Here is a 21,645-nt window from a genome sequence, read left to right as displayed (position 1 = left end):
GACAGGGGGAGGATACAGACCGGGTGGGGTCGACTTCCCAGTGACACACTGTCTCCGTGCGCGTTTGGGAGGGGGGGGCTTTTGTGTAGTCAGGTCAGCTACGCCCTTGTGACAACGCCAGGGGGGGCGGGGGGCGGGGGGTCGGGGGGGGGGTGCGGGGGGCGCTGGGCGTGTGTGTCGGTGGAGGCGGTGGCTGGTGAGTTTGACGGCTGCGGGCGGCGTTGACAGGCTGTCATACCTGCTTTCAGCAGCACTATCTGATCGTTCTGACACAGCTCCATGAAGCCGTCGATGCGCTTGGCGAACTCCACCACGTACTGAATGGCCTCCGTTATTTTGATGGCGCACAGCTGCCACATGACTTCCCTGGGCTGAGCGGGAGAGGGAAAGCACAGGACAGGTTACATACTGTACAGAGAGTACGGGAAGACTAAATAAATAAAACTCGATTACTTTCGGCGACTGAGTTGAATATTGCATTTCGCATCGTGTCGTTGTTGAAGCCAGTAAGGCAGGGGTGAGTGTGACGGTGGTACACAGTGGAGCTAGCGTGGTGGAGCTAGCATGGTGGAGCTAGTGTGGTGGAGCTACCTTGGTGGAGCTAGCATTGGAGGAAGCTTGTTGAAGCCACGTGATGGAGCTAGGAAGGTAGGGTTGGTGTAGTGGAGCTAGCTTGGTTGGCCTAGCAGGGAAACTAGCTTTGTGGAGTTCACATGTTGGAGCTTCAAAGACAGGGATAACGTTGTGGAGCCAGCATGGTTGAGCTAACATTTTGGAACTAGCGTGGTGTGGCTAGCACGGCGGAGCTAAGAGGTTGGCACTAGCATGGTGATCGTGGCTTGCATTGTTACGCCACCTTGTTCTGGTAGTTCTCGATCTCTTCCTGAAGGAACGCCTGCCAGGTCATCTGCTGCAGCTCCTCTCTCAGGTACTGACACGTCTCCATGTGCGACTTGGAGATGTTTTGGGCCAAGTGCTCTGAAAAGAACCACAAGGAACCAGGGAAGCACATCCAGACAATCAGCCATTGAACAGAAAATAGCACACAAGGCTCACAATGTGAGACCTCACTGATGAATTTTGCCACAGGAAAAGAAGATTTATTTACTGAGGGCTTAAGGAAGAGGGGAGGCGGATGTGCGTGGGTTTATTTTTTTTGAGTGCAAAAAAGAAAAAAATGCCTGTTGACATTTTCTTTTTTCTGCCTACAGGAAGCTCATAGCTTGGGGTTGAAGCAAAGCCAATCTAGTTATGACAGAAATGCAGGGAGTGGGGTGGGGGGGGGGAGGGCGTTACTCATCGAAACAAAGGTCACATTTTCACGAAGAGAGAAATATTGAGTATAAGAAATTAAATGGTTTTGAAAACACATCTGTTAAAAGGACTTTTCTCGGCACAGGGGAGCCTAAAAAAATGATTTCCCCAGACGCCTGCCCTGCTGGATCCTGATTGGCCCTAATTAATGGAAACTAATTACAAAAAAAGAGGCTCTTTTAATGAGTGTTGAAGATGAGTTTCCAACCTCCTGCTATTTTAAGCAACCTTTGCGTCGTTTGCCCCACGGTCGAGTCCCCCCACCCCTCCCCCCCCCCACGTTTCCTCTTTTCCTCTTCCTTCTCTACGTGCTCTCCCTTTGATTTCCTCCAGTCGGGGCTCTCTGATCACCTAGCTCAGCCATGGACACGGTGGGGGAGGTGTCTCCGCTGGTGAAGGAGCAGTAGGGGAAGAACCCCGAACCCGGGGCGAAGTCGCAGACGGGCTCGGGCTTGATGCCGTTGATGTCCAGCCCGGACTGGTCGGGGGACGGCTGGATGTCCAGGTAGAAGCTGCTGACGGCCGAGTCCTGCTTGCTGCCGTCGGGGGTGTGGCCGTCCATGTAGCCGCTGAGGTCGTCGTGGAGCTCCGTCAGGCCGTTGGCCGAGAGGCCGTAGGTGGGCGTGAGCGGCTCGGCCTCGCCCGGCTGCTGCTGGTTGTCCCGCTGCTGCTGCTGCTGTAGCCGGTGCTTCTGGACCTCGGCGTACAGGCTGTCGCGCTGCTTCTTGGACATGCGGCCGAACTTCACCGCTACAGGGGGACAGAGACACGGGTTTTAACTATGGTATTTATTGTGATCGTTTATAGGAACAAGGCAATGCATTGAGCAGTCTTAAATTAAAACGTTGCATAAAAAGGACTACATTTGGACAATGGAATGTGCCATTTTACTGGGTTGAAGGTATTTGGTAGCCAGACTATTTCGCACGAATATATCAGCCTGGAACCGCTCAGTCCCTTTTCGATTTACAAGGGGCCGCAGACTGAAATGCCTCCGGACGCAATTGGATAGACCTACAACCAATCAGAGCAATGAACCGCGTGACACATCAGCAGCAGCCAAAATGTCCCAACGGCACTCAGATTGGCCACTCCTCTGTACAGTCCTCGTATTAAACCCGCCCCCTGTTTGATAAACGCTTGTGATTGGCCCGACCCAGGCCAGGTCTGCTGGAATTCTGTCCAAACGAGAGGGGGGGACCAAACAAATTTGCCAAAGCATATAAAACATGGGCTCTCAGATTCGCCTGGACACAAGCTAGGCATTTGTTATTTTTAATGCATTACGGGATCAATACAAACAGTTTACCATTAAGAATTGTCATTCTTATCTACATTAAGTTAACTATTGGACGTACGCCATTATGTTACTTTCCTCCAGGAATTAAGATTTCGATTTGACGAGGCAATGGTGTGTGTGCTTAATGGTGTGTCAGTGTGTGTATGTCTGTGTGGCGCTGTTTGGCGCTGTGTGTGTGTGTGTGTGTGTGTGTGTGTGTGTGTGTGTGTGTGTGTGTGTGTGTGTGTGTGTGTGTGTGTGTGTGTGTGTGTGTGTGGGGGTTCTCTCAGCGTAACAGCCTCTCAAACAGAAGGCTATGTTACTGCTGGCTGCTTTAGACTATGTAACTGCTGTCTGCTTTAGACTATGTAACTGCTGTCTGCTTTAGACTATGGTACTGCTGTCTGCTTTAGACTATGGTACTGCTGTCTGCTTTAGACTATGGTACTGCTGTCAGCTTTAGACTATGGTACTGCTGTCTGCTTTAGACTATGGTACTGCTGTCTGCTTTAGACTATGGTACTGCTGTCTGCCTTCCAGACTAAACAGCGAAAGCGAGCACTGCAGGACGGCACTCTGCGGGCCTGGCCATGTGTCAGCTGGTCACTGGTGTGTGTGTGTGTGTGTGTGTGTGTGTGTGTGTGTGTGTGTGTGTGTGTGTGTGTGTGTGTGTGTGTAGGTGTGTGTGTGTGTGTGTGTGCGTGCGTGTGTGTGTGTACGAGCAGATTAAGTGGAGCAAGGCAGGCGACAGATAGTGTGGGCAGATGGGCTCCGGTGTGTTGGGTAAAGGCGAGTCACCTTGCCCTGTCCTGATTGTGTGCGTGTGTGTGTTCGTGTGCACGTTCCGCACACATTGCGCCCGTGCGTCTGTGTGTGCGTCTGTGTCCCCCATATGTACATGAAAGCATCGTGAAGTGCTAATGTGTGCCAGTGTTCATCCACACGCCTCGATGTGCACGTGTGCAGTGTGCAGTCGAACGAGAGCCCGCCTTCGTGATGTGCCCGTGATGAGCCAGAGGCCGTGCTCCTCTCCTCTGCTCGTCCGTCTGTGCACCTCCCCCTCTGCATCGGCTGGAGCCTGGCTAAACAGCTCAGACGATGCTGACGGTACCCTGGACCAGCCAGAGGTCTCCTTAGCTCTGATAAGCTCTCTGTTTAGCAAGCCGGGTCCCAGCAGGACGCTTCCAGGTAACCGGAGCCCACCTGGGCACTCCCTTTACTGCCCCGCAGACGCAGCGATTACCCAGAACGCCTCTCTCGTCTCAACCCCCCTCGTCTTTCATCAAGCCTTGTTTCTGTCAGCAGCCAATTAGAGCCCGGCAACTGGGAGCGGGAGATATTGTACTCGCATCCATCACGGTGTGTTGTGGGATCCCTGGCGGTTTATCTCGTTCCTTAAAGGATTTCTAATGTGGTTTGTATTTACTGCTCTTGTTTGGCGGTGGCTCCGTGATGCCTGTCGACAGTTGGGTCAAGATTTATGGGTGCCAAAGGCCCCCTCCTCCACGGAGAAACCTCTGTGATGATACATCGCACAACACTAAAGGGCAATGGGTATTTTTTTCACGCATCTTGTGGTCGTGTATTCAAACTATTAAGACTTGTTTTTCAATGTTTACTCGTGTATTCAAACCACAGAAACCCCCCCCCCCCCCCCCCCCCCCCAACCCCCCCCCCCTACCCTTGTTTTTAAATTCCCCTGCTCAACATCAGTTACACCACACTCATCCAGCTCTGGATGTTTCCCGTCGGTAGAAGGCCCAAAAGCCAAGCCGGGGGGGGCCCTACCATCTCGTGACATGCCCACCGCCAGACACTTCTGCAGCCGGCAGTGCTGGCAGCGGTTGCGGCTGGTCCGGTCGATCAGGCAGTTCTTCTGGCGCGGGCAGGAGTACGCCGCGTTGCTCTGCTGACTCCTCCGGAAGAAGCCCTGGGAGTGGGGGGAGAGTGAGGGGGAGAGTGGGGGGAGAGTGAGGGGGAGAAGGCAGCAGCGTTAGGAGGTGGAAGCGTGGAGGGCTGGGGCTCACTCCGGGGGGGGGGGGGGGGGGGGGTTGGTCCGGCCAGATTTCATCAGCTGTAAAGGTGACGGATTCGGGAGTGATTGTACGGAGACCCAGAGGTGGAGGAGGGGGGTAGTGGTGATCATGTAAAACCCTAGAGACACTAATACCGCCGCTGATGCCCTCATAATAGCGTCCTGTCATGTCAGGATGTCGGCCATTCAGCGGGGGCGCCGTGTTCTCTGCTCGTAGTAGTGGCGGCGGCGGCGGCGTTCTGACTTACAAGGGAGCCGATGTTATTGGCGCCCTGCGCGGCCTAACGAGTGGTGTAATCTGGGCAGACATGATACCGGAGGGCGGTGTTTCATTCCACGGGTTATTGCGAGTGTTCATTAGCACAATGCTTGTTGCATCGCTGAAGGATTGCATACTCCTGCACAGACACACACACACACACACACACACACACACACACACACAAACACAACACACATACACCGATTCGATTCCTCAGTCTCTTTGACTTAATGAATTGATTCCAGCATGTCATTAACATGCACCACTCTACTGCTCCGCACACATATGTCTTAATTAGCTGCTCATTGGCTGTTTAATTACAAGAAAACAGCTGACAGCTGCCAAGTTGCTTTCTAATGGAAGCCATTATGGAAGCGGGCTATAACTGCCGGTGACAGGCAGCGCTCTTTAATAATGCTATGATTTATGGTCCCAACTCTTGTGCTCGCACATATCATTAGCAGCCGCTCTGCCTGTACTAATTAGCGATCAATAAAGATACATTTCAGCAGTTTATTCTTTTGTGTTTTGTTTCTCCTGACTCCCGGCCGAGGGAGTGGAGCGCTAGGGGAGAGTCTGAAAGCAAAGTAACTCTCTCTCTCTCTCTCTCTCTCTCTCTCTCTCTCTCTCTCTCTCTCTCTCTCTCTCTCTCTCTCTCTCACGTGCGCAGGCAGCAGAGGTGCAGGCAGGCGGAGGAATGCTAATGATGAGTGCGGTGACAAGCACAGAGACAAGAATACACTCTAAGCACAAAATTGCGCTCACTGTGAATGGCTGGTGCATTTGAAAACAGAACAGAAAGAGGCTTCAATGGAAGCGACGCTGTGTAGCAAAACAGCCAACAATCTGCTGCGATTCAAAGAACTCTCCCTTTGAAGGTTTTATTTCAAGAAGAGCAGGCTCACGCAAAAACAAACGAGGAGGAAAACAAAAAGTGAAAAAAGACAGAGGCGGGCACAGGAACAACTTTGTGTTATTCGTCGTATGTTTTTCCTCTTATGTCCTCCGTGATGCTTGACCAGTGACGGCACGCTGCATGTTCTGCATGTGAACACCCACTTCCTTCCCACCTTCCCACCAAAGAAAAAGTTGTGGAACACTTTGGGAAAGCTTTAACGCAATTCCCTTAGTTCCTCAAAGTGCCACGCTAGCCTTTATACCTTGCCGCCCACAGACACACACACACACACACACACACACACACACACACACACACACACACACACACACACACACACACACACACACACACACACACACACACACACACACACACACACACACACACACACACACACACCCGTGCACTGCACACCAACATGGAATACCAACTCAAATCCTTACACAAGTTCAGATGGAACCATTACAAACACACATACACAATCACAAGAAACTGATACACACCCATACTAACAAGGAACGCCAGACACACACACATTGACAAGGAACACACACATATACACACCACACACAGGGAATGCCAACACGCATCCTTGCACAACTTCACAACGAACGCTTACACACACACACACTAACAAGGAACAGAACACCAACACACACCCTCACACTTGATCACAAGGAGCACACACAGACACACAGAGACACACAGAGACACACAGAGAACAGTAGCTCGGGGGTTCTCACCTTACAGCCCTCACATGTTATCACGCCGTAGTGGATGCCTGATGATTTGTCTCCACAGATCTTGCAGGGAATTATTTCGATTTGAGCTGGAAGGAAGGAAGAAGAAGAACAACATTAGCATATGATTCAGTCATAAGGCAACGCACAGCACTCCAGCCATCGGGGATTGTGTTGCTCTGTGAAAGAGCGGAAAAGCGGCGCTCACGAAAAATCGGTGTGTTTGGGAACCTCACTTATTAATGGAGTTGGAAGTGTGATGAGGAGGCCATTTTTACTCCTCACCGCCAGCACATAATACGGTGTCAACTTGCATCCCGGGCACAACAGAGAACAGGTCCCACACTACCCATAAATCTTAATCCAACCCACAACACACAATGCAAAAAAATAGAGGCAACAAATGACGCAAAGACAGGCGACATGAGAGAACTTCCCTGTTGTAAAAGCACTTTTTGTTCTGCTTTCTCCTAAACTTCAAAACCTTTAAAAAGCGGATGGTTTGTTTATGTGTGTGTGTGTGTGTGTGTGTGTGTGTGTGTGTGTGTGTGTGTGTGTGTGTGTGTGTGTGTGTGTGTGTGTGCAACATGCGTGTGTGTGTGTGTGTGTGTGTGTGTGTGTGTGTGTGTGTTCGACATGTGTGTGTATGTACGTGTGTGTGTTGCAGCTGACAGGTCTGTGATGTGCCAGCCACGGAGGACAACAAACAGAGTTGGGACAGCCTCATCAATCCTCCACCCTCCCCTCCAGGACCAGACCAACGGGAGTCCCAACAGAACAGCGCTGAACAGAACACACAGGCTTCAGACACACACACACATACACACACCAACAACCCCCCCCCCCACACACACACACACACCACACAGACACCCACATCCAGACCCACACACACTCCTCACAACTCTGTCCCCTAACACTATCCAGCTCCATCACTGCAGCCACTGATGCAACATTTAGCTCAACCTCCCTCCCTCCCTCCTCTCTCTCTCTCCCCCCTGCTCCATCCTCCTTTCTCCCCCTCCATGCTCCTCTCTCCTCCGCCCCCACCATCCTCCTCCGTCCCCTCCTCTCTTCTTCCTTCTCCATCCTCCTTCCCTCCCATCCCCTCCCTCCCTCTCCATCCCCCCCCCCCCCCCCTCCCTCTTCATCCTCCTCTCTCTCTGTCTCCCCTCCCCCTCCATTCTCTTCCTCCTCCATCCCTGCTGCCATCCTCCAGAAACCTGGGCCTTCCCAGCCAAACATCTTGGATCCTCCATCATCCTGCCGTGTGCACGGTGGAGCCAGGAGGGCCGGCCCCAGATCTAGGCTGTGTGTGTCTTCACGTAAAGGAAGGTCAAGGGCAGCCCCTCCGTACGGACCCCCTGGTGCCATCCGGATGAGGCCGCTGGCCACAACGGGGCCCTAAGGACGGAAGGTCCCGCCTCCCCGCAAAGATGAACTGTAATAATAGTGACCCCTTTGTGGTAGAAAGATACATTGTTTTATTTCAATGTTTTAAAATCACTACATTTTATTATTAATCTGATTTAAGGAGACAACGGATTTGAATGCTAAATATTTTCGGGGAACGTGATTAAAAGTGATCCCATGGACTTTTTACAATTCTACCCGCGGTTGGCCGTCGTACGCAGCAGGGCAACATTGCGAGGAGGAGCGTCAACTCCAATGAGGGAGGCCCGACTCTGCGTGGCCCTAATGAGACACAATAATAATGATAGTGGTACATTTCACTATGTCAGAGCGTTACATCAGCCTCTCCCCTCCGGTCAGCCCTGAGAGTCGACTCGAGGAGGCCATGTTTTATCCGAGCCTCGCGCGGGCGCGCCGCATCCACCGCTACACCTTAACAAGCGAGCCCGGCTTTTAAAACCAATTTGATCACATCAAACGTGCCTTTTTGCTCCCGGGGCTCAGCCCATTTGAATCAACTCTGGGGAGGGATTGGGACGGGGGGGTGGGGGGGGGGACGGGGGGGACGGGCGGGTTGTGTTGTGTCATGTGGATAATATTGAGTCCCTGTGGCGCACCCAGGGGGAGGTCCTTAAAACACACAGCCTCTAATCCTCCGCTAACCCGGAACGCCTGTGTGAACCCACTGCTTCAAAAGAGAGCCGGCTTCCCCCCTTTTATTAGTTAAAGATATCATTTGTCGTCCGTTGACACGTCCTAAACCCTTTTAACCCTTCGTTTAGACAGACCCCCCCCCCACACACACACACACTTGTCCACTGCTCTCCTATGGGGACCACTGGATTCCCCACGACTAGCCTTGTTTACACTGAATTATCTGGCTTTTTTATCCTAATTTGATCCTTTGTGGTATCGTCGTTTCGGGCTAGGTATAACTCGGAGAGTAGTAAATGTTCAACTTCAATGCGGGATTTATTCAGAGACACAAAGTCTACGAGCTTGGGTTCTGGAGGTGGCACCTCGAAGCATCTCTCGAACACAGGTAAACAGTGGTAAATAAGCCACGCCCACAGGGTTTAATTGGAAATGGCAAAGGGACCAGGTTTGCAGTGTTGAACTTATTTACAAACTCAAGAAACATTATACGGTGCTGTCCACTATGTGGAGGACAAACCATTCATAACTGGTGTTAGCTTGAAACATACTTGAATCTAAATGAAGCGTAGACTGAAATATTTGACATCAATTTCGGTCAAATGACCGACGGTGGCGCAGGGGGAAACAGGCGCTCCTTGCTCCCGCCGCTCTGCATCATAAGTGAGGAGCGCCGGTAATTATAGGATCCTCTCGTACGGCAGAAGGTGAAGTAAGTCCACCCCGGCCGCAGAGTGGGCTCGCTTGTTAGTTTGTTATTATGGAGGCGGGAGGCAGGTGCTTATATTCTAATCAAGAGGGGGTTAATTCATAAATAACCATTCGCTCTCATGGCTTGTTATTCTGCTCAGGCTCATCTCCGCGCGGGCCCCCGCCTCGCGGACAGCGCGCTCCCGGAGTTTGTTTTTGTGTTCCCTCTGCATGAACATTAGCATTTCAGGGTGCTTTCCATTCCTTCAGCGTTTGCAGCCTGATTACTTACATAATTTGTTCCGACATGCTCTTGCGGCAGGCGAAGCATGGCGTAATTATGACTCGCTGTGGTCGAGGCCGAGCGGGCCCGCCTGCAGAGACGGGCCCTGGCCAGCGGGTGGCAGTGCAGGGCCGTGACTGTGGATCCCCCCCCCTCCGCAAGCAAGTCAAGCCTCCACCCAACCCCAACCCCTTCCAACCCACCCCTCTCCAGCCCACCCCTCTCCAGCCCACAAGGTTCCTGGCTCTGCGCTCGAGCCTCTGACAGCTCCAGGCTTAGGCTACCGCTAACACCCCCCCCCCCCCCCACCCCCGTTCAAACCCCCCCCCCTCAGCCTTACCCACAGCGTAGCTGCAAGATGCCTTCATCTCCCCGGAAGACGTATGGCTGGCTGGGCACTTGCTCAGGCCTGGCGGGGGCTGTGCCACATCAGGTGAAGGCAAGTGGGAGCAGAGACGAGGGCTTGCCAGGCCAGACAGCGCGCCCTACGACGTACACACAAAGCGTGCCTCACAAAGCACTATCTGGAAGGAAGGTGGGACTTCTCTCTCTCTCTCTCTCCGCTCTCTCTCTCGCGATCTCTCTCTCTCTCTCTCTCTCTCTCTCTCTCTCTCTCTCTCTCTCTCTCTCTCTCTCTCTCTCTCTCTCTCTCTCCTCTCTCTCTCTCTCTCTCTCTCTCTCTCTCTCTCATCGGTTTAAAGGGCTCGTCTTCAGACTGGCTGCAGCAAGCTTTTGTTGTGATGTGAAGAAGAAAATAGAAAAAAAATCGATTCCTTGTTTCGACAATGGGAATATGCAGCTCCTTTCAAGAGGCTGGAGAGAATGCATATGACTAATTAATAACATGGAGATCAGACTCACCACTGAGTCACCCGTTCCGTTGCTCCTGGCCTGTGGTCTGTTAAACGCTACGATGGGGCCTCTGGAAAGACTCCAGCCCCCCCCGGAGTTGCACTCCAGACAATGGGAATCATTTATTGATTCGGGACCACGCGAGGGGGCCTCTCAAACAAGACGAAAAAAACAATTTGCCTATAAGCACTCCCGATCCGGGAGTCGATATCTATTGACACGGGCTGCAATGTTAACCGCCTCTCGCTGTGAACCGGGCAGCCGGCTGCCATGAGCTTGACCAGCTTGCAGCGTGCTGTCACTGATCCCGTTCAGCCTGCCTGCCTGCCTGCCTGCCAGCCAGCCAGCCAGCCAGCCAGCCAGCCAGCCCTGCGATGTTTAGGACATCAAAGCGCGCCTCAGTGAGACGGGGCGGCGGGGCAAACACCCGCCCCGCTCCTCACAGCAGCGCGGCGTGAGAGGCCCGCCGCCACCGCCGCCGCATCAGGCAGGGCCACTTCAAAGAGCCCTCGCTGAGGCGCAGAGATAGTGTGCTGCCGGTGTCACGCGGAACACCCCGGGCCACGCCAACCTTAGCGCCGGACGGGCGCCGGCGATGCCACCGATGACCTTTGGCCTCGGAGCGAGCGAGGGAGCGGGCGGGCGGGGAGAGGGGGGAGGGGCGAGGTGCGGCACGCTGGATAGCGTGGTGGACAATGGCAACACAGGTGGTGGGAGACGATAGAGAGGATGGGAGGCTGGGGGTAGTGGGGAGGCTGTTTGTCCCGGCGGTTGGGGACAAACAGAGCGTCCCGCGGCGGCGGCTGAATTGTTCAAGGACAGTGAGTCACGGGGCCCCCGCTCTGAGGGGATGAGCGCGCCGGTGTTCAGAGCCGTGCACAATGGAGGCGCTGAGGACCCCCGGTGACTCTCACTGTGCCCCCACACAGCCCAGACCAAGCCGTTTCTCGCCGTAGCTGGCTGTGCTACATCAGGCTATCGCATGGCCTGCCGCTGTTGTTAGCCATGTGAATGCTAACGGCTAGCATGAACTCTTATTAGGCGCTCTGAAAGGGTTGAGAGGCTTAATAAATGCAGCGATTGGTTGTTTATTAATTAACGCACTCTAACTACAGCTGAAATATTTTCAAATGTATTTATAAATTATTTTATTTTATCACCCTCTTTTCTTTATCTTTAATTTGGAATTCCATCACAATGTGAAATTGAGGTTGTGCATAATAAACCCACATGCATATGATGAAATCCCAAATAAAACATCCAAAAAGACCAAAATAAACACAGGAAATGACCGCCCCCCTCCCCCCCGGCGGCTCCCAGTGCACTCAGCGACCACGGACACAGCGCTGAAGGATTAGGATTAGCCCTTACATTACAGTCCCATGACCAGGCCGTCGTCATAATGCCCGCAGATTAACCCATCCCTGACTTGGACCATTTGCTCATCTCCACAGAAATGATAATTTGCGATAGATGTGCACTTCAGATGAACGTCATCAGTTGGTCCCTCATACAACATTTCATTTGGATGCATAAAATATGATTTGATCTTTCTTGTGTACAATTTATGTTGTGAGCGACGAATTGATAAAATGTAGCCCTCTGGTGAGCCGGAGATGGACGTCCACAGTTTTTGAAAGGATACAAAATACACATTTTGGTATAAATAATACACTGGTCTCCTGTTTGGAGAGCGTCCTCGCCTGCAGCGGTTCAGCAGCAGATCAGCGCCCCGGATGCAAAGGGATGTGTATGTTGTGACAGCGCGGCGCTGACAGCTGTCAATGATCAAATGGCGACAGCCTGTGGGCTCATGAGCAACATTATGTAAGCTAATGAGAGAGTGTGCCGCGTGGATTAACAAAGACTCTCCCAGCAAGCCAACTAATAGTCGCTTTAACAATGTAAGGCTAGCCAACGGTGTCTGCTTGCAGGACTCGGAGAATAAAAAATGTAAACAGTTAAATATAAAATGTGCAGGGCGAGAAAAAAAAAGCCCTGCCATGCTCACCGAATTAGCTCAATGTCAAATTTCCACTGAAAACATTTGCTGTAATTTATGTACTGCCACATTAATTCCCTCCTTTGGTCGTGGATATGAGCTGTCATTTGATACAAACAGTCCAAACAGATACCCATGACAGGCCAACAGCGTGCAAGAGCACAAATCTGAGTGTTGCCTCTTTTAATGTGGCCTCACAGCAAGTTATACTATTTTATTCCTATTTATGAAAAATAATACATAACTAAATATCAGCGGGAAATTATAGTGCTTTATTTATGCATTTGTAATTCATTAAGTAATCAGGGGATGTTTGGATAGCATGTCATAAAAGGTTTATTTCCAGGTTATTGAAGCAATAAATGCACAAATTCCCTCACAGGACAAACTTGAGCATCATCATTTTTCCCAGCCTCTGTTAAACACAGAAACATGCTGAAGTCATCAACAATATTTCTGACCAGTAGCATGAAAGGAAGCTAATACATAATTGACACATTTTGCTGTCTACTCAGTCCCCCTATCACCTGCGAGCACTGGGCTGTGATCTCCAGCACCTGAATAACCACTCCATTAAAAGAGATATTCCCCTTTTCTGAAGACGGCTAAAGGCTTTTACCAGCCGCCTGCCTGTTCAGGGAGAGCGCAGGCCACAGCCCGGGCCCTGGGCTGCCTTCTGCGTGAACTCAGGCGTGCTCCTCTAGGTTTGTTTGTGAGTGAGGCCCATTAATATTTAAGCCCTGCCTGTACAACACTGCAGCGCTTCTCTCTTCATATCTGCGCCTGTGTTTCCCTGACTGGCCCATTGAAATGCATTCTGACACCTTCCACACACGCCGCGCGGCGGTATTCCCAAACCGCACCTCAGGACTTGTCTTTCCGCATGTGTCTCTTTCGTCAGCCGCCTGAACAATAATTTGGGCACTAATTTATGTGTTGCCGTGGCAAAGATTGACGAGCTTCCTGTCTGGGAGGCTGTGCACCTGCACTCCAGGGGAAACCACCGAAAAGCCTGGCTTTACCCCGCAGACGAGCACAATGAAGGGGAGCATGTGTGTGGCAACCCCAACCCCCCCCCCCCAGTACCCCCTCTGCCATCACCACCGCTACCACACACACACACACACACACACATATATACACGCACAGAATCATCTCTACCCCCAGCTGAGCACAAACATTTTTCTGTTCCTCCTTAAACCCCCCCCCCCATCCCATCCCCCCACCTCATCAACACCACCAAACCTCAACACACACACACACACACACACACACACACACACACACACACACACACACACACACACACACACACACACACACACACACACACACACACACACACACACACACACACACAGTCTCTGTCTATGCATGCAGTGACAGCAGGTAAAGTCGCACAAATGTGCCCGAGACTGGTGCACACAACCACGCCTGCCAGAAGATAGATTGACACACACTCCATCCTCCGATGTCAAAATACAGGCAGATCTGCAGATGCCACTTCTGTCTTCTCTAGTTAGTCATAGTAAACCGAGATTAACACAAATGTCCTCTGTAGAAGTTCACGACAGTGGAAACTTTCATAAAGAGACATCAAATAAATATTGATATGCAACACATTTTTCCATACAGAAATAGGTGGGTGGGGGATTCTGGGTGCATGAAGGTATTTCCGAAATGTCAAAACATTCTCACACCTTCATTAAGGGGAACCGTGTGCAATATCAACATCCGAATTTATCAATGCTTAATATTTTAAAGCTTTGAAACCAAAATCAGCGAGAACCTTCCACCTCAATAAGCCATAAATCACACAGGAAGAAACGAAGGGTTCTGCTGTGCTGTGGTACCAAGCAGAGGACACTGCTGCTGCACTAAAAGGCAACAGAAGGTGGATAAATCTTTCATTGTGGGGGAGCGCTTTAGTCTCTATGTGCATCCCCCAGGCTATCCTGATGCTAGCCCATCTTAGCCTCCTGCTATCCAGACATCACAGAATTCCTTCAAAACTACCATTGCAAAAAATTCCATAAAAATGGAAGATTACAAGTACTACCTTAGACAGAGAGACAGCCAGACGAATAGAAAGATACACAAACAGACAGAAAGAAAAACAGACAGACACGCCGATATATACCCAGAAATACCTAGAGACAAACAGACAGACAGACAGACAGACAGACAGACAGACAGACAGACAGACAGACAGACAGACAGACAGACAGACAGACAGACAGACAGACAGACAGACAGACAGACAGGCCATCTGTCTGTCTTTCGTTGAATGGCAGGCAGATGGGTGTAAGGATGCATAGAAGGACGGACAGAAGATATACATACAGACGGACAGACCGCAGTAATTGTCCCTCTCCTGAGAGAAGCACGTTGCCAGACTGCGTAGCCATGGCTGCGTCGGGCCAGATAGTAATCACTAGCTTGATTTGCTCCATCAGAGAAGAGGGGGGTCGAGAATGTACAGTAATGGCAGCCATCAGCGCTTCCACTGAAGTCTGACTTGAAGTCTGTGTGTGCATTTGTGTGTGTGTATGTGTGTGTGTGCATTTGTGTGTGTGTGAGTGTTTGTGTGTGCATGTTCATGTGTGTGTGTGTCAATGTGCTGACGGATCTAGTATCCAGTATATATATCTATGGTATTTATCTGTGGTATCTATCTTACTATCGATCTATCCACCTGGTTGTGTGTCAGATGGCCTCTTGGCATAGATGAAACTGTGTTGAGGAGGACTTTACAGCTGTCTACGCTGCAGAAAGGCTTATACAGAGAGAGATGTTTCGATGACAGCTTTGCCTTTTCCGCCATTACTCAGTCTGTGTTTTATGTTTATAATGGTTTGTGAGACAAACTTTCCTCACAGATCAGAGACACGAATACACACACCAAAAATCTAGCAAGGCAGTTTCTTAGGCTTCATTACAGTTTACATAACACGTCACTTGGTTTCTTTCATGTCAGATCTGTCCTGTCTGCCACTGGAGAGATGCACGCTAAAGCAGCAAGGAGCAGATAAAATAAAACACACACTAACTTGGGGAAAAATCGTCCACTTGCATTTTCAGCGTATACAAAGAAGTTGAGTGCAAACGTTGGTATTTTACCTTTTTATCTTGCTATTTTGATTTGTAATTTAGAGGACACGAACACAGAAGACAATAGAAAAGTCTGAATGACGGTCTTTAGGCTTGGCAACTGCCCTCAGCGCGCTTGTCCCGCTCACACCGTACAGCACGCCACCTCCTCGCCTCGCCTCACCTCACCACCTGTATTCTCTTTCTACGGGCTGAGACAGTGTTACAGTGTCACCAAACCTCTGCCATTCAGCCTGAAGGTCCCGTGTTTTCCATCGGCTGAGAAAGTGCAGGCAAGGACGAGCGAGTGGAAGATGAATGAGCTCGGCGGCCAGACGATACTCCCAGGGACGTGTGATGGAGACAAACGAGCCTTGTTACATTAGCTGGGGATACTGAATCCTGCTGCTCACAGATCCACAGTCTGATAGAGCTGAAACCAGACACACCCAACCTTTCCACTGGATTACCAGTGTCACGGGTGGGGTGCGATGGTTGGGGGAGGGGGGGGGGGGGGTCAGACAGCCGGGAAGAATGAAAGTGAGTGATGAAATAGTGATTGATTATCCATAAATATAATATACAAATCCTTTTTATGTGTTGTGAAAACAATCTGTGTGTATGTATACATATATATATATATATCAATTTATGACAATTGAGGTTTGCTTTGGCACTATAAATAGTCGAAGTTGTCATGCCAATAAAGCGCCTTGAAATTAAAATGTAATTGAAATTGAAAGAGAGCGAGAGAAAGATGCATGCAGACGTACAAACGCAGACACGCAGACACGCACACACACACACACACACACACACACACACACACACACACACACACACACACACACACCTTTTTGGACCATTTACTTCACCCATGCAGGTGTGGAGCAAATGAAAGTGGGAGATGCAGGCATTCTCTAATCAATATACAACGCTCCTGGCTATTAGCATCTCAATAAGTGGCTGTGAAGACCTCCATCACACACCATTTAGTTGTAACCTAACTAGATGTGCTAACTGATTACACTGAAATCATTTGATTACCACGTCCAATAATAACTTGATGAAGTTCAGAAAAAAATAACATCATGTTTATTTTATTTCCTCCTGCTGGCAGTATCAAAGCCTTGATGGAGCGCTAGAGATGAATGGAAACGGCATGCATGCGCATCCACTCCCATTTATCAAAATCAATACACCCATGCCAAGAACATCGCAAAGTAATTTCCCATTTAATACCGGCCATCATAATTAACTCCAAAGATATGCATGTGCAGTGTTGTCATCTGGCAAACTCACACAATGACGCACACACACACCTACTGTGTACATAGGTCATGTTGTTGACACATGTTACGCAATTTATTGTGAGTTTCTCCTCTGGACCACATGAAAGGCATTTTTGGACGACGGGGGTAGCATGGAGTCCTCTTCACACACAGAGTTTACAGATGCAATGGTGTTTTCACAGGCCTGCAAATACTGTGGACAGTTATAGTCTAACAAGGCAGGGTTAGGCAGTGCAATTCACAGAGCACACACTCCCCCAGCAGCTAGCATGCAATGCTAACACAGGTGTGACGGCTAGCTCTCGGTGAAACACCCTTTCCGACGGCCACTGGTGAATGACCCGCTTTAATCCCAAAAGCAAATAAACAAATGCCAAGATTAATGATTGCATAAACTCCCCCACTCCAGCCCCCCCCCCCCCCCCCCCACCCACTCTTACCATCATCACAACCAAAAGCCCTCGCATAACAATTGGCTCGCTCGACCCATTCTCTTTCCATGCAAAGGCTCTTAGTCAGCTGACAGCCTGGCAAATCCCCTCCCTCCCTCCCTCCCTCCCTCCCTCCCTCCCTCCCTCCCTCCCTCCCTATACCGCCTGGATGGAACCTAGGAATAGTCCACGCTTTGTTGCTTCGTTAGCACCAGGAAGGGACCAATATCCCCCTCCTCGACCCGGGGCATATTCGAACCCGACGCGACTCAACAGCGGCGGCGGCGGAGGGTCCGCTCCAGAGCAGAACGTATCGGGGCTCCTCCACGCTGCGGTGGCCAGCCGCCCCGCTCCCCGTCGTCCTGCAGCGACCCAGGGCCACGCGGCGGCCGGGCTCTGGCCCTGGGAGCCGGAGCAGATGTGGGCACGCCTGTCAGGACACTTAATGAAGACAGCATGCTCCGAGGACGGGGACGGGGAAGAAAGAGCACAGAGATTCCCATGTGCCGACTCTGTTAACCTGTTCCTCATTATGAGTGCAACAAGAGAGAAGAGGGAAGGGAATGGGCCCCGCAGGTCTCCACTTCTAAAGACAGTGGATGAGGGGAGGAGGAGACATCTTGGAAGTTGAATTGGACATTATGGGCGATAAATCAGAGTCTCGGCAGAGCAAACAAGGCCATTAAAATGACATTAGGGTGTAAGAGGAATCGTTTGGACGTGACGACAGGGGTAAAGCCGGACACCGGACAGAGTGCAAACAAACAAAGTCTGTGTCTGAGGAATTTGGAAAGGAAAAATGAATGAATATGACTAGGATGACAGATGAAGAGAGGGAGGGAGAGAGAGACCAAGAAACACATTGAGACAGAAAATGCGACAGAACAATATGCATATAGAGCGTGAAAGAGAGAAAGAATCACACAGTGTGAGAGAAAGATAGAGAACATTATAACGGGAGACAAGAGGAAAACAGAGAGAGAGAGAGAGAGAGACAGAGCCAGAGAGAGAGAGAGACAGAGACAGAGACAGAGAGAGACAGAGAGAGAGAGACAGAGAGAGAGACAGAGACAGAGAGAGAAAGAGAGACAGAGAGAGATACAGAGAGAGAGAGAGAGAGAGAGAGAGAGAGAGAGAGAGATACAGAGAGAGAGATACAGAGAGAGAGAGAGAGAGAGAGAGAGAGAGAGAGAGAGAGAGAGAGAGAGATACAGAGAGAGAGATACAGAGAGAGAGAGAGAGAGAGAGAGAGAGAGAGAGAGAGAGAGAGAGAGAGAGAGAGAGAGAGAGAGAGAGCTAGTGTGACCAGTGTAGCTCACCGGTCCGGGGCAGGGCAGGGGGAGCGTGGGACGCTGTAGACGGAGTCAGTGGCGGGGGGGTGGGGGAGGGTTTTTTGGGGTGGGGGATGATCTCCAGGAGGCTGCTCCCCAGCATGAAGGCGGAGGCAGCACCCCCCGCCTAATGAGGGGTGAAGTGGAGACCCCCGAGGGACGCCCTCAGGCACATTCATTAGGAGATGAGAAAGCATTTCCTGCAGGCAGAGAGAGGCTGCCTGGCTCGGTGGGATGTTTAATTTAGGCCCACATGAGGCGGGGCAGCGGCGGTCAGGCCTGATGGTGCAGGCGGGCCTGACGGTGCAGGCGGGCCTGACGGTGCAGGCGGGCCTGACGGTGCAGGCGGGCCTGACGGTGCAGGCGGGCCTGACGGTGCAGGCGAGCCCGGAGAAGGTCGGCGGGGTCAGCGATAGGCGCGCGAGGACAGCGGGCCTCGGCTCTCACCGAGAGGCCGTTTGGGCCGGAAACAAGTCGTGTTCGGAGCGTGACGCAAGTTGTGAAGCCCGCCACCGACGAGCTGAGATTAATAAAAGGTCCCGGGTAAGGCGGAGGATCTCAGCGGCGGGCTGCAACGTGCTCTGTTATTTTGGCAGCCAACTGCTAATAGGGAAAATACGTGGCTTCTCAAGTTTCATTCGTTTCCCAACGCATTGCATTTCCTTGCATCTTTTACGCTCTCGGCAAAAATAATAGATTCATTTAGCCAGTGGTGGTTTGTGGAAGGCAACCAAGGATTATGGTAATGCAGCTCCGAATGCTCCGAGCAAATGCACTGAAAATAAGACATTGGTGCAGCAGGAGACACAGGGCAAAAAATACGAGAGGGGTTTAATTTATACCATTAAAAAAATGGTATCATTTTCAGCATTCAAAAAAAGTATTTTGAAAATCTGATAAGAACTGAACTTTTTTTTTTTTTTTTTTTTGGCTCAGACAATGAGACGGCAGAAGGCGTTGGGGTATCAATGCACACCCATTCAACCCCAGCCTCGTATCACAAGCCACTCATCCTTGTTTCTGATGAATCCTCGCATTTATTAAGACTGTCTCCTTGCCTTGTTAGATATGTATAACCAATCTCGTGTAATTAGCAACTGCTAACCTTTGGGGTGCTAATCCCCCGTGAATTGTGGATTTCTACATCAAAGCCCACACTCTCCCATATAGCGGCTGCTTGAAATTACACTCGATTTGAAACCTGCAATTATTTGTATAGCGTGGATACAAACAGCCTCCTCTTTTATGTCTTGCGAGGATCCCGTGGGTTTGCGGAAAAGAATCGCTAATCCACTCCGGAGGAATCCAAATATAGAGTTCACATTAGCCTCCTGAATTTCAGATGCGTGGCCGGGCGCCCGCTGAGCATGTGAGATGCGGAAGGCTTCCTCTTTTTGTGGAGGGAAGATTCGATTTCTTTGGTGGCTTAGATGCATCACACGTGAACAGAGGAGGGGATTGTAGCGGGGGGATAGGAATCTCGACATCCCGAAATAATTGATCACGGCTACACCTCGCGATTGTTAGCTGGTCGCTTTGACGGGCGATAATTGATAATTTATTCGACGATCGATGTCTTGCCATCGTGTCCGATGTAATTACATGCCCACAACTCTGCATGGTGCATGTTCTCACACACGCACGCACACACACACACACACACACACACACACACACACACACACACACACACACACACACACACACACACACACACACACACACACACACACACACACACACACACACACACACACACACACACACACACACCCCTGCGCACAAACATACTCCTACTCACGCACAACACACAAGCAAAATAATGCATGCACACACACAAACACACACACACACACACACACAGACAAACACACACTCACCCACGCGCACAATCTTGACAGTTTCAGGGAGGATGCCTGCAGCATTTATTTCCTCTAATGAGAGACAAGAGTGCAGCGGGCTGTCAGGCAGCCCCGGCGTGGGAACAACAGGGTGGGTTTTAATTCCATCAATCCTCAGTGTTTATCCCCGCACCACATCGATACGTGTCAGCTAAGCTGGAGGAGATAAAGCATGTCGTGTTGACTAGCTCAGGTTCCGACTGAGCACTGCGTAAAGTAAACACACTCAGGCCTCAGGTAGACGTGTGTTCGGGGGTCTAGGGCCGTGTGGGTGCAGTCAGAGCCGCACTCCACGACAAACACGCTGTCAAGTGCGCTGTTCAACCCCCCCCCCCCCCCCCCCCCCCCCCCCCAACAAAAGCAGGAGAGATTACCAAACTGAGACAAGACACAACATATCCCCTCATGCCTTCTATTGTTTTACGGTGGGTAGCGATATTTCTGTGCATTGTTTCTGTACCCATCGTGCTGTTTGTCATTTACAGGTAACAACACACCGCAGCTGGCACCTTATACCATCGTACAAGTCACACCTATATTAGCACGCCGAAATACAGAGACCAGACTCTGTGACCCCGTGTGTGTGTGTGTGTGTGGTGTGTGTGCTGGTGAGAGAGAGAGAGATGGATGAGAGAAAGAGAGAGAGAGAGAGAGAGAGAGAGAGAGAGAGAGAGAGAGATGGATGAGAGAAAGATAGCGAGAGCGAGAGCGAGAGCGAGAGCGAGAGCGAGAGCGAGAGCGAGAGAGAGAGAGAGAGAGCGAGAGAGAGAGAGAGATCAGAGAAAGAGAGTGATAAGAGAGAGGGGGAAAAAGAGACTGAGTCAAAGTGCAATTCAGTGTCATAAACCTTGATCTGTGTATGTGTGAGACAGAGATCGAGGAAGAGAGAGACAGAGACATAGAGACAGAGAGAGACAGAGAGACTATGAAAGTCAACGTGTGCGTTTGTGGTACATGTGTTTGCTGACAATGAGAAACAGCAGACGTATCCCAATCTCGCCAAACCCTGCATACACACACACACACACACACACACACACACAAAGACACACACACACATACGCACACGGGTGCAATAACATCAGATTTACGGTCGGATAAGACCGTAACATACAAAATACTCTGAGGATTGCCTTTGAGCGATAGCAATAACCCTGCAGGCAGTCAAAGTGTGA

The 21,645-nt window shown here is 50.8% G+C and overlaps 1 protein-coding gene across 1 annotated transcript in view; it reads right to left on the bottom strand.

The window, feature by feature from the left end:
* Positions 1 to 21,645, bottom strand: part of roraa (RAR-related orphan receptor A, paralog a) — a 53,902-nt gene that overhangs the window by 11,425 nt on the left and 20,832 nt on the right. Inside the window, exons 2-6 of the mRNA XM_060061964.1 lie at positions 6,535 to 6,620; positions 4,382 to 4,523; positions 1,666 to 2,064; positions 857 to 978; positions 239 to 371 (exon numbers count right to left, since the gene is read on the bottom strand). Of these exons, the coding sequence (XP_059917947.1) occupies positions 239 to 371; positions 857 to 978; positions 1,666 to 2,064; positions 4,382 to 4,523; positions 6,535 to 6,620 (882 nt within the window). The remainder of the gene's footprint in view (positions 1 to 238; positions 372 to 856; positions 979 to 1,665; positions 2,065 to 4,381; positions 4,524 to 6,534; positions 6,621 to 21,645) is intronic.

Source organism: Gadus macrocephalus, chromosome 9 (genome assembly GCF_031168955.1).
Source record: "Gadus macrocephalus chromosome 9, ASM3116895v1".
NCBI classification, from domain to species: Eukaryota; Metazoa; Chordata; class Actinopteri; order Gadiformes; family Gadidae; genus Gadus; species Gadus macrocephalus.
Note: the sequence above shows the minus strand (reverse complement) of the source record. Positions and strands in the feature narration are given on the sequence as shown.